The sequence below is a fragment of the Myotis daubentonii genome, chromosome 12 (genome assembly GCF_963259705.1).
Source record: "Myotis daubentonii chromosome 12, mMyoDau2.1, whole genome shotgun sequence".
In the NCBI taxonomy this organism is placed as follows: Eukaryota; Metazoa; Chordata; class Mammalia; order Chiroptera; family Vespertilionidae; genus Myotis; species Myotis daubentonii.
This window is the reverse complement of record NC_081851.1, coordinates 25,104,707-25,118,110: the sequence shown is the minus strand read 5'-3', so window position 1 is coordinate 25,118,110 and position 13,404 is coordinate 25,104,707. Positions and strand designations below refer to the sequence as shown.

Below are 13,404 nucleotides of genomic sequence, written 5' to 3'. Positions count from 1 at the left end.
CAATACCTGTTTTCTTATTCATATACATCTCCCAGTACAGCGTCTGTGTGTCAGCAGCTCTACAGAGAAAAAAGCGATTCTCATCCCTGCTCTATTGGCCCTTTCTGGAATTACAAACTCTATGCTGAATAACTGCAGCAGGTGACAAAACACTTCGCTTGGTCATAAATCATAAGGCATAAAGAGGGCTTGGTAGAAGCTGAACCTAAAGTAAACACAGGCACTCTTCTGACAAATTCGAACAAGATATAATCAGAACTGAAAGGGAAGCTTGGAGGACTGTGAAGAGGAATTGGAAGAAAATGCTGGGCAGACTATGTCCAGCACCAGTTAAAGTAAAAAATCTAATACTAAATAGTCAAGAACCAACTCACACAGGCAAGAGGTGTGTGGAAGACATGAGAGTGAGGAGCCAAATCATTTCTGATTACCCCAGTGTGGGGGTAATCACTCCAATTCCGAATTCCTGTAACTACATATGTGGTACCCAATCCAGACTTGTTCTTGTAATGCTTATCTTACTTGCTTGGTAATTTCCCTGGCTGTCTATTTCATCTTTATAATTGCCCTTTGGCAGGCAAATTTTTTAAAAAATTGCATCGATTTTGATATTTTTCTAGTGTTATTTTTCAAGGTAGGCTAACTCACTGGAACAGTTTACTGACATCATGTTCTCAGCAATTACTTTTATCACCTAAAAATAGCCTAAGTGTTATGCAAATAATACATAAGCTAAAGATCAGTTTAATAGTAATGAGCCTGTTACCCCAGAATCGTATCTCATTTTATGAATGGCAAAGCTAAGGCCAAACAATGAAGGTTAATGACCTTTTCCTAAAATCAAAAATATACTTCTAAAACAACAAGCATCTTATAATACAGACATGCCACAAAATGTGCATCTATATACTAGTAGTGCTCTATATTGGCAAGTGCAATACACTCTTACCTCATGTAAGCTCCACAATTTTTATTTCACAGGGAGTGAAACAGTATTTACAGGGAGTAATTCCTGAGGGAATTAATATTTATTGAGTACCTACTGTCATATGATCGGTGATTAAAATATATAATAAAAATGAACACACTATACGCCAGCAACTTCATGATGCACATTGGTTTTTAAAATGTGCCTGCCAGCCCTGGCCGGTTTGGCTCAGTGGATAGAGCGTCGGCCTGCAGACTGAAGGGTCCCAGGTTTGATTCCGGTCAAGGGCATGTACCTGGGTTGCGGGCACATCCCCAGTTGGGGGTGTGCAGGAGGCAGCTGATTGATGTTTTTCTCTCATCGATGCTTCTAACTCTCTATCCTTTCCCTTCCTTTCTGTAAAAAAATCAGTAAAATATATATTTTTTAAAATGTGCCTGCCAGAGAGGAATGGGTGAGATGATTTATTAAATAAAGGATTTTAGGGATCTTGTCAGAATCCAAATTATTACTCATCAGGTCTTGGGTAGGGCCCGAGTTTCCCAAGAAGCTCCTAGGTGACGCTGGTGCTATTGGTCTGCACTTAGACAGTAATTCTGTAAAGTTTATAAACAATGAACCCTCGCCAGCACGACTAAAACAAGCATTAGAGTGCGCAGGTAGCGGGCCTCTCACATCCTCTCACCTTCAATGACTCTCAAGTCCTACTATTATCCTTTCTACCTGACAAACAAGACGAAGGCACAGAACAGTGAACTTTTAACAGATCGGCAAGTCTGATAGGTGGGGAACCAGGATTCACACTGAGGTAGACTGGACCCTGCAGGGCACTGTTACCCATTACACTGTATCTAAGTGAGCGGGCAGATCAGAATTCAAAGCCAGGGTCAGCGATCTTCGGCACCAACCTTCCGGGCCCAGTTCTGCTATAATGGTTGTGTCGGGACAACATGACGCCATGGGGCAGGGAACGGGGAAAACAGAGCCCCGGCGCAGCAGAAGCGGCGGGGAAGGGTCGGCAGTGTCCGGGATCTTCGCGCGAGAGGTCCGAGGGCTGGTTGCCGGCGGAAGTAGGAGGGCGGGGCCTGCGCCCGGGAAAGGGTCCGGGCGGGACTGAACCAACGAGCGCCGGGAAGGGGTTTCAGGGTTAGGGCTACGTGGCTGCGTCCGCGCCCTGTGCCTAGGCTGAGCGACACTCACTTCAGCCCTCGGCGCCCTTGGGTTGTGAGTGCTGAGTAGCGGGCTCTCTTAGGCCACAGCCGTCTCCTTAGAGACGCTTCCTCCCGCCCCTCAGTCGAGTGGGAAGCCCCGGAAATGGCGGCCCAGCGGTACCTGGCCAGTCGGGGTGGAAGAGCGTCCAGTCGCTGTACCAGCTCCACTGCGCCCCACGCAAATCCACCCCTTCCTTTGCCGCCACCGTAGCCCTTACCAGCTCTTTGGGCGGCTTCTCCTGGGTTTTTCCAAACAGCCCCATGGTTAATGAACTCGTCTTGCCCCTTCCGGCTTTTCGTTCCCTGCGCCCAGGCAGGTCACGGGCAGCCGCCTGGGCGGGGCCGTGAGAGGGTAGGAGACCGACGCCCGGAGAAGGGAGCGGCCGCAGTTAGGACAATGCGCATGCGCAACACGGTCAGGCGGCGCTTTGTCCAGAAGATTGACGCGATTGCGCAATTCTGGGCGGGGCTTTCTTAAGGGCGGCGGCGAAGGTGTTATTCCGTGCGTTGTAGAAGGGAGTCATCTGAAAGGTAGGAATTTATTGACCACACCTGGGGATTACAGCTGCTCCCGGTAGTTCACCTGCGCCTGGATGTTGTTGTGCCAGAAATCTGGATCTCCGCCCAGACCAGGTACAATGACCACCACTTTCCAAACAGCTTCACCTTGTGTGCCGTAGGCAACTCACTGGCAGCGACCGGCAGAGCTACTCCTCCCCTCTGTTGTCACCACCATCACCTGGTCCCTAAAACCTGGGCATCATCTTCTCTTTCCCCTTCTTACCAGTTCCCAGCGATTGTAAGCTTTTCAACACACTGAACTCCAGCCTTTTGCTTTCCATCCCAAGTATCCCAGCTTTTACTCAGGCCGTAGGCATTTCAAACGTGGATGATGTGTGTGTGTGTGTGTGTGTGTGTGTGTGTGTGTGTGTGTGTGTTCCTATACTCCAAGTGGACCTTTATCAGATTCTCAGAAGAATCCGAGACTAAAAAGGTCTAGTTGGCCAGTCTCTGGTTGAACTACACGGGTAAGCTGATGGTTAGTCATTACCTCACGTCATGATGGTGAAGAGATCACTCATTTAGTGCGGCAACCCCATACCGTCTCATGGGAATATAATACGGTACAACCACTTTGAAAGCACTTTGGAACTTCTTAAAATACTAAACATAAACCAATCTTAGGTCATTCCACTGCTAGCTATTTACCCAAGAGGAGAAAAAATTATATGGCCTTACAAAGACTTGTACACAGTGTTCATAGCTTCTTTATTTGTAATAGACAAGAACTAAAAATAATTCAAATGTCCATCAACAGGTGAATAGGTAAAACCAATTATGATAGATTCATACAATGGAATACAACTCAGCAGTAAAAAGACCAAGCTTTTGATACATGCATCAACATGGATGAACCTCAAAATAATTATGTTGAGTGAAAGAAGCCTGAAAAAAAGTCTATATGTGATTTCATTTATATAGTATTCCAGAAAATGGAAACTATAGTGACAGAAAGTAAATCAGTGGTTGCTAGGAGATGGGTTGGCTTGGAAAAGGAGGAGGAATTGCAAAGAGACAAAAGGAAGCTTTTACGGATGTTATAAATTATCTTAATTGTGGTGTTGGTTTCACAGATGTCAAAACAGATGTCACAGATTTTATGATGTCAAAACAAACTGTACACTTAATACATCCAGTTTATGTCAATCATACTCAATGAAGTTCTTTCAAAATAGCAGTATATATTTATTGTAAAAAGTAAACCCCCCATTTATACTTCCTCACAGGTAAAGGTCTCAAAGGATTCACACCAACTAGTTAGTATCTATACATATAAAAACCTAATATGCTAATTGTCCCTCCAACTGTTCGACCAGTCGCTATGACACACACTAACCACCAGGGGGCAGACGCTCCAATCAGTAGGTTAGCTTGCTGCTAGGGTCCAGCTGGTCGGGACTGGGGGAGATGGGCTGGACACACCCTGGAGCCCTCCCGTGGCCCCTCCCCGGCCCTGATCGTGCAATGGTGGGGCTCCTTGCCTGGCCTCCGCCCTCTTGCAATCTGGGACTCGTTGGGGGGATTTTGGAGAGCTGGTTTTGGCCCAATCCCCACAGGCCAGGCCGAAGGACCCCACTGGTGCATGAATCCATGCACCTGGCCTCCAGTGTTATATATTACTAGAGGCCTGGTACACAAAATTTTTGCACTTGCGGAGAGGGTCCCCCAGCCTGGCCTGTGCCCTGTCACAGTGCGCGAGCCCCGGTGATTGATCACTCCAAAGAAGTAGGCCCCACCTACCCATCTGGGGCTCCTCAATGGATTGCCCCAAAGAGGTAGGCTGGAGGCAGGACCCCGCAGAGATGGGAGGAGGTGGGACTCCCAGGCATGCAGCGTCAAGCCCAGCCCCACCCACCTGCACACGCCCGCTGTGCGCACAGCTGTCTTGTGATGGTGTGAGGGCATCACGGTGTGATGACCATTTAGGCTTTTATTTGTAAGGATGATGCCCTAGCTGGTTTGACTCAGTGGATAGAGTTTTGGCCTGAGGACTGAAGGGTCCTGGGTTTGGTTCCTGTCAAAGGCACATGCCCAGATTGCAGGGATTCCCAATAGGTGGCTGCAGGGGACAGCGAATCAATGATTCTCTCTCACTGATGTTTCTATATCTCTCTCCTTCTCCTTTCCTCTCTGAAATCAATAAAAATATAAGAAGGAACTCTTACCTTTAAAAAAATATTATATATTATGATTATAAATAGTTGTTGTGAATCCTTTGAAACCTTTTTCTTTGGAGACTATAGTTTTACTTAATTGGATTATTATACATATTGTTCTGCAATCTCCTTTTTTTTTTTTTTTTTTTTGGTGCCCTTGACCAGAATCGAACCTGGGACCCTTCAGTCCGCAGGCCGACGCTCTCTCCACTGAGCCAAACCGGTTAGGGCTGCAATCTCCTTTTTAAAAATTTTTTTTTACATGGATTTTCATTGTTGTTAATGTCTATAGCTAAAGGATTCCATAGCAGAAATGTAGTAAAATGTAATAATTTCTCTACTGGATGATGTTAAGTGGTTTCTATTTTTTTCCTATTAAATTATAAGTATAGGCATAGTTTTGAACTACCAACAGTGTATAAGAGCACCCTCTTACCTAAATCCTTGCTAACAATGATTATTAAAAATATTATTTTTAATTTTCATTTCTAAATGAGCATCTTTTTGTATATTTCTTGGCTATTTTAATTTCTTCTATGAATTGTCTCTTTGTAGCCTTTGTTCATTTTCCATACAATTGTCTCTCTTCCTGCTACCTTCCCCACCTTCCTTCCTTTCTGCCTTCGTACCTTCTCTCTCTTGAGGGTTCTGTTTTGAGAATGAACTATAAGTCAGCAATTTTTCAGGTAGGAGAACACTGGACTTCCAATTAGTCAATGGTATTTATTGAATGTCTACTATGTGTCAGACTAGGAAAACTGCAGTGAACAAAACAGAAACTCATACAATCCAGTGAGAAAAACAGTGGCGATAAGTAAAAATGATGGTAATAAACAAAACTGAGTAAATTACTACAAATGTGCAAAACTCTAAATATTAAGAAGAAGAAGAACATGGAGATCAGTGAATCTTTCCTGAGCAGGTGATGTGTAAGCTGGTACCTGAAAGATGAAGTAGCAGAGAGATGAACAGTATCCAGTGCAAAGGAAAGAGCGTGTGCCCAAAGAGCCTTCCCAGCCTCCGGGTGGGGACTGTGGGCCCCAGGCATTTCAGTTCCTAAAGGTGACTTGTTCTGAAGTTGGTCTTCGAGGGCAGAGGCCACAGGGTGGAGGAAGGTTTAACTTGGCGTGTGGCATCTCAATGAAATACAGAGCCCTCCAAGCACATCCATGCAGTTGCTCCTCAGCAGCTAGAAGGGCACTGTACATCTCCCACACATTTTCTGGCTCCACCCTCAGAGGAAGGTATACCCTCTGTTCATGCCCGACATTGTGTTGGTATTGGACAAAGCTTAAGCTGTGGGCAATGCTTTCTTCCTATATGGACCTCATGAAGCATGCACCAGATCCTCCCACCTGCTAAGACTCACATCTGAGGGGGTGGGAAGAGCTAAGTGAGCAGGCATGCTAGCTCTTTGCTCCTGCCAAGCACAGCACGTGTTTAACAGGATCACAATTCCCTGCCATATGTCACATAGATGTTTATTCACACACATTTTTAAAGGCCGTATGTGCATTCTCTTCCTGATCCATGAAAAATATTATAAATGCATGCATATCCTTGACTTGAGAAGTCCTACAATGTCTGATGCTTTAAATCTTTCCCTGATTTTAACATGAAAAATAGGACTGTGTTTCCTTCATCCCCCCAGGTTGTCCTTGCTTATTTGAGTTAAATTTCCAATTTTAGGGAGCTTCCTGGCTCACAACTATTCCCCACTTATCAGGTAGGTTATTAAATGAAATGCTTTGGGCAAGGAAATCACAACCCATTTCCTGACAGGAATTTTGGCCTATTAAGACCAAGATATACTTTATTTCCTAAAATTCCTTATTTTATTTGTTTATTTATTTTTATTGATTTCAGAGAGGAAGGGAGAGGGACAGAGAGATAGAAACACCAATGATGAGAGAGGATCTTTGATTGGCTGCCTCCTGCACGCCCCCTACTGGGGATCAAGCCCACAATCCCGGCATGTGCCCTGACTGGGAATCGAACTATGACCTCCTGGTTCTTAGGTTGACGCTCAACCACTGGGCCACACGGGCTGGGCAGTACACTTTATTTTTTATAACAGATTCTTAAAATGTTAGATATAAAGTAACCTTTGGAAAGTTGAATTCCTTCCCATAACTTATAATTTTGGAGTGCATTTATCTTCACTTCTGACTAACCTGCAGATCCCACAGGCTCCTAACCACAGTTATGACTTGCGATAAGGCAAAAAAAAAGAAAGACCTTCAGTTATCTCCCACCCATTTCCAACCTTCCTCCACCAACCTTACAGTGATACTGTATTCGTTTCCTAGAGTGTGGTAATAACGTACGACAGACCAGGTGTTTTAAAACAACGTAAGTTTATCCTCTTATAATTCTGGAGGCTATTAGTCCCAAATAAGGTGTCAGCAGGCAGTGCTCCCTCTTAGACTCTGGGTAGAATCCTTCCCTGCCTTTGCCTGGCTGCTGGTGGTGGCCATCAACCACTGGCATTCCTCAGCTTGCAGAGGCATCACTCCCTTCTCTGCCTCTATCATCATAGGGTGTTTGCATGACTCAGCTTGGGCTGCCATAGCAAAATACCATAGACTGGGTGGCTAAACAATGGGAATTTAACTCCTCACAGTTTTGGAGGCTGGATATCTGAGATCAGAGTGCCAGCATGGTCAGGCTGTGGTGAGAGCTCTCTTCCTGGCTTGGCCATCTCTCTGTGTCCTCACATGGTATCTCTTCCTCTTTTGAGGACACTAATCCCATCATGAGGGTCCCGCCCTATGACCTCATCTGAACCTAATTACTATCTCCCAAGGGCCTTATCTCCAAAGACCGTCACATTGGGGTCTAGGGCTTTCACATAGGAATATTGGGAGGACAATTCAGTCAATAGCAATGTTCTCCCCGCTGTGTCTCTCTTCCTCTTCTTATAAGCACACCAGTCATAATGAGGGCACCATAATAAGCACACCACCCTAAGTCCAGTATGACCTCATCTTATGTCATTACCTCTGCAATTACCCTATATCCAGATAAGGTCACTTCCTGAGATACTGGGCATGGACTTCATGTTTTCTGAAGGGGTATAAATTCAACCTGTTACCACCCTCATACATGTACATGGGCCCCCCATTTTAGAGAAGGTGATAGAGGGTAGAGGGGAACTGGTTGGCTGAATCCTTGGAAAATAAACTAATCTCTGTCCTCCATGAGTGGCCCCAAAGTGGAGACAGTGTCCACTTGGGAGGGTTAAGTAGATACCTGAAGCCTGACTCTAGCTTAGAAGACATACCTTCCCTGAGAAATCACAGAAAGCACTGCAGCCACCCACACTGCTATTTAGAGCACGATTTCTACCACTTAAGACTCCTCTCATGGGGGAATTTACACACCTTCCTTTGTTTTCCCAGAGCACAGCAGAGACAAAGCCTGAATTTTTTAAAAAGTCCAATTGGAATATTTAAGCAATACTTTACTAAAGTCTCCAAACACCACCAGAACTAGAGGATTAGCATGTGATTTACACATTCAATATTATGGTAGACTGGATAGTCTCTTTTAAAATATATTTTATTGAATTCAGAGAGAGAAAGGAAAAGGAGAGAGAGAGAGAGAGAGAGAGAGAGAGAGAGAGAGAGAGAGAGAGAGAGAGAGAGAGAGACATCAATGATGAAAGAAAATCATTGATTGGCTGTTTCCTGTATGCCCCTCACTGGGGATTGAGCCTGAAAAACTGGGCATATGCTCTGACTGGGAATTGACCTGTGACCTCCTGGTTCATAGATAAACGCTCGACCTCTGAGCCACCCAAGCCAGGCTACAATAATATTCAAAGCAGCTTATTCATAACAGCAAAAACTAGAAACAAATGTCCATCAGTAACCAAAGGAATAAATACATTGTGGAATATTCAAACAATGATATACTACACAGTAATACAAAAAATAAACTATAGGTACATGCATCATCATGGCTGAACCTCAGTGGGGAGACCACTGTGCTTTGCTTGGACTTGAGCTCTCTGCAACACAATTGGGAAATTGCACTATGCATGCAGAGAGCTGGGTAATCATAGGCTTGCCAGGTTAATTTCCCTTCTTTCAGGGATCAGCCTTGTACTGCCTGTTGTCCATTGCCTGAAAACAATGTCCTCATATATATTTGTTTAGTTTTACAGTTATTTATGAGAAGAGAGTGGGTCTAGTACCAGTTACCCCACCATGGCGAGAAGTAGAAATCCTGAGTCATTTTTAGGAAGTCATATGAACTGCAGTTAGGAAAACTGGATGTAGGAGCTGAGAGAGTAGAGATGAATAGGTAACTGCAGGAATCTTGACTCATGCTGGGACTGTTGATGCAGGATATTTAGGTGGATGGATGGTTAGTAAAGTTTGGATATCATATGATTGAGATGCTATAATAGTTAAAGAATTACATGCTGTAACAGAGAGACCCCAAAAATGCAATAATTTAAATAAAATTAAAGTTAGTTTATTTATTTAGAATAGTATAGTGATCTCCATAGTCAGGCTTTCTGTTCCATGAGATCATGCAGGGACCTAAGCTGGTGAAGTAGCTTTGTGTATTGGTCACACCTAACTTTCTTCTTTTTTAAAAAAAATATATTTTATTGATTTTTTTTACAGAGAGAAAGGGAAAGGGAAAGAGAGTTAGAAATATTGATGAGAGAAACATCGATGAGAGAAACATCGATCAGCTGCCTCCTACACACCTCCTACTGGGGATGTGCCCGAAACCAAGGCACATGCCCTTGACCAGAACCGAACTGGGGACCCGTCATTCCGCAGGCCAACACTCTATCCACTGAGCCAAACCAGCCAGGGCGGTCACACCTAACTTTCAAGGTTGCTTCAGTTATCACCATATCTTGCAGGTTGGAAGTAGAGAAGAGAGAGTAGTAATACATATAATCCATGTTTTAAGTCAAGATCTGGAAGTGGCATGCATCACTGTTGCTTACATTGCATTGGCAAGAATTGCATTGTTCACATCTCACTATAATGTGAGCTGAGAAATATAGATGATAGCTGGGTATTTGTTCAGCTAAAATTGTATTATTAATGGAAGAATAAATTGGTGGTGGGATTTGGGAGGGTGACAATCAGCAAGCCTGCCAGGGAAGTTTTTGGGTCATCCAGGTGAAATGCCTAGCAGATAGCTTTATATAGGGATCTGGTATTGAATAGTGTGTAATGGTCTGGAGATGTGGACTCAGAAGCCATCAGCATGAACAAGAGTACTGATAAAATCACTCACATGGCCCTAACCAATTTGGCTCAGTGGTTAGAGTGTAAGCCTTTGGACAGAAGGTTCACAGGTTTGATCCCCAGTCCTCCGTCAGGGCGCATGTGGAAGGCAACTAATTGATGTGTGTCTCTCTCCCCCTCTCTTCCACTCTCTCTCTAAAAAAAAAAAATCAATGGAAAAAAATATTCTCTGGTGAGGATTAATCACCCACATGAATTGAGCACTAAAACAGAATTCTGGTGGAACAATAACTCTGAAGAAGCAAGGTATGAAGAAGATTCCAGAAAGGAGATTATGAAGGAAGGATAAGAGAAGTGGCAGGGAAAGGCAGGGAAAACCAGGTAGAACAATACTAGAGAAGCCTAGGTATTTCAAGAAGGAGTAAGTAGTCAACGGAATCACCACATGCAGAGAGCTCAGGTAATGTAAGTACAAAAGTACATTCATTAAATTCAATTATTAACTCAATTGGATTTAATACAATCTATCTATCGATATATATATAAAAGCCTCATATGCTAATGGTCCCTCCGACTGTTCGACCAGTTGCTATGACACACACTGACTACCAGGAGGCAGACGCTCCAACCAGTAGGTTAGCTTGCTGCTGGAGTCCAGCCAATCAGGACTGGAGGAGATGGGCCAGACACGCCTTGGAGCCCTCCCACAGTCCCTCCCCGGCCCCGATTGTGCACCAGTGGGGTTCACCGGCTCTCTAATAAATATATAAAGAATAAACAAAGGAATACTGAATGAGGTAATAAAGGCCTAAGGGATTGCCAATGGAAGCAAAACGACAGATAAGGGTGATGAAAGAGGGTGATTTTTAGTGGGGCCACAACTGAAACATGATTGGCCATGAGTTGATAATTATTCAAGTTGGGTACCTGGGAATTCATTATATTAATGTCTCTACTTTTGTATATGATTGAAATTTCCCAAGGAAGAAATAATTTTTAAAAAATAATTTTCATCCCTCCCCCTTCCCCCCAAAAAAGCCACTGACTAGGAGAAAATATTTGCAATACATATATTGGACAAAGGACTTAGTATCTAGAATATATAAAGAACTCCTATAATTCAATAAGAAAAAGACAGCAACCCAGTAGAAAAATGGAAAAAATATTTGAACAAGCACTTAAAAAAAGTGGTAATAATTCAAATGGCCAACGAACATATGATAAAAGTCTCAGCCTCATTAGTCATTGGAGAAATGCAAATTAAAACTACAAAGAGATATCTTGCATTCATCAGAATTGCTAACATGAAAAAAACAAATCATAGCATCAATCTTAGTAAGACTGTGGAGCAAGTAGAACTCATAACACTGTTGAAGAGGGTGTAAATTGGTACAACCACTTTAGAAAACTGTCCACATTTACCAAAACTGAACTTAGGTATACTCAATAACCCAGAAATTCCACCCTCAATAAAAATATGAACATATGTGAACCAAAGTCATATATAAGAACTAGAGGCCCAGTGCATGAAATGCATGCACGGGTAGAGTCCCTAGCGGCTGCTGGCTGCCGGCCAGGGCCTCCCTTCCCCTGACTGCCTGCCGCCACCGCTAGTCAGGGCCTCCTTTCCCCTGGCTGCTGGCCAGGGCCTCCCTTTGCACCCACCTTGGCCTGGTGCTGCCCGCTCACCTCCTCCACTATCCCACCATGGTCCTGCTTTTGTTGGGGCCCATTGGGGCCGGCAGTGCCTCCACTGCCGCCTGCTGCCAGCACCATGTCGCCAACGCCCGCCATGTTCTGCGCCGTCCCCTGGTGGTCAGCGCATGTCTAACTCCCGGTTGGTCGAACTTCCACCCGTAGAGACAATTTGCATATTAGCCTTTTATTATATAGGATAGTCATAGCATCATTATTTGTAATTGTCAAAAGCTGGAAAATTGTGGTATACTCATACAATGTAAAAGTAATGAAAATGAACAGACTACCCACAATATTGATGAACCTCACAAACACAATTTTATTTATTTATTTATTTATTTTAAATACGTTTTATTGATTTTTTACAGAGAGGAAGGGAGAGAGATAGAGAGTTAGAAACATCGATGAGAGAGTAACATCGATCAGCTGCCTCCTGCACATCTCCCACTGGGGATGTGCCCGCAACCCAGATACATGCCCTTGACCGGAATCGAACCTGGGACCTTTCAGTCCGCAGGCCGACGCTCTATCCACTGAGCCAAACTGGTTTCGGCACAAACACAATTTTAAATAAAACTTTATACAAAATACTACATGTTATATGACTCTAAGAGAATCGTTTAAAAATAGGCAAAACTAATCTATGATTTTAGAAGTTATCAGAGAGGTTACATTTGGAGAGGATGGTGGAAGTAGTGACTATAAAGGAATCATGGGAGATTTCTGGGATGTCGCAATTCTGTTTCCTTATCTGGGTGATGTGTTGACTTTGTGATAAATTAATAATATGCATATTTAAGGTTTATATAGTTTTATGGATATATGTTGCCCTTGTAAAAACGTCAACTAAAGGGAAAAAAAAGAATGTATTTTCCCTAAATGGCTGAAAGTGATTAAAAGACTAGATGGTGAAGGTACTACTTATTTGCTCCATCTTTTTCTTGCACTGTTCCTCTCCTTTTTAATTGATTAGTACCTGTTATGAGGTATCAAAATCCTATCCCACTTCCCACCTTTGGGTTGCCCTATAGGAATAAGATATTTCAGGAAACACTAGTATGCCTTCAGACTATAGAATAATTCTCAGATAAATAAGCAACGTAGTTAACACCACATTCTCCTTGGCTAAAAACTCCAAGCTGTTTAAACAAACTCCAGGTCTCTGATTACCAGATTCTACATAAAACACATATATTGCCCCCTAAATGAGTCAGTTAATTTCTCCTTAGAGTTAAAGGAATATAACTGAATGAGTTATTGCAGTTGTTTTTAGCCCTTAGAAAACTTTGAAAACGTAAAGGGTTGTTTCTTCAGTTTCTCTATAACCCTGCCTGGTGCACATTATGCTGTAACTCTCATTTGTTTGGGTCCTATTACCTCTCATCCTTTTCATAGCCACGAAGTCTGCCTTCACTCAGTAACGGCAGAGAATGTGCTTGGCTGAGGCAGAAGAAAACTGCTCTCATGTCTTCTGTTCCCTGCTTTGGAGATGGACATACAGGATAATAGAATGAGTTGGGAGCTGAACTCCTGAGGATGTAAACGTAATGCCTTACCGTTCACAGGTTTCTCTCTGAATAAATCCTGGTTAAATACGTATCAGTGTGATGAGTAAATGTAAATATTTATTT

At 43.4% G+C, this 13,404-nt stretch overlaps 1 protein-coding gene across 2 annotated transcripts in view; it reads right to left on the bottom strand.

Moving 5' to 3' along the window:
* The window catches only part of CHMP3 (charged multivesicular body protein 3), a 44,878-nt gene extending 42,363 nt beyond the window's left edge, over positions 1-2,515 (bottom strand). Inside the window, exon 1 of one of the 2 annotated variants that reach the window (XM_059659223.1) lies at positions 2,358-2,515. In XM_059659223.1, the coding sequence (XP_059515206.1) occupies positions 2,358-2,402 (45 nt within the window). In that variant the 5' untranslated portion in view covers positions 2,403-2,515. The remainder of the gene's footprint in view (positions 1-2,357) is intronic. The other variant, XM_059659224.1, reaches the window with a different exon arrangement.
* Positions 2,516-13,404: the final 10,889 nt, after the last annotated feature.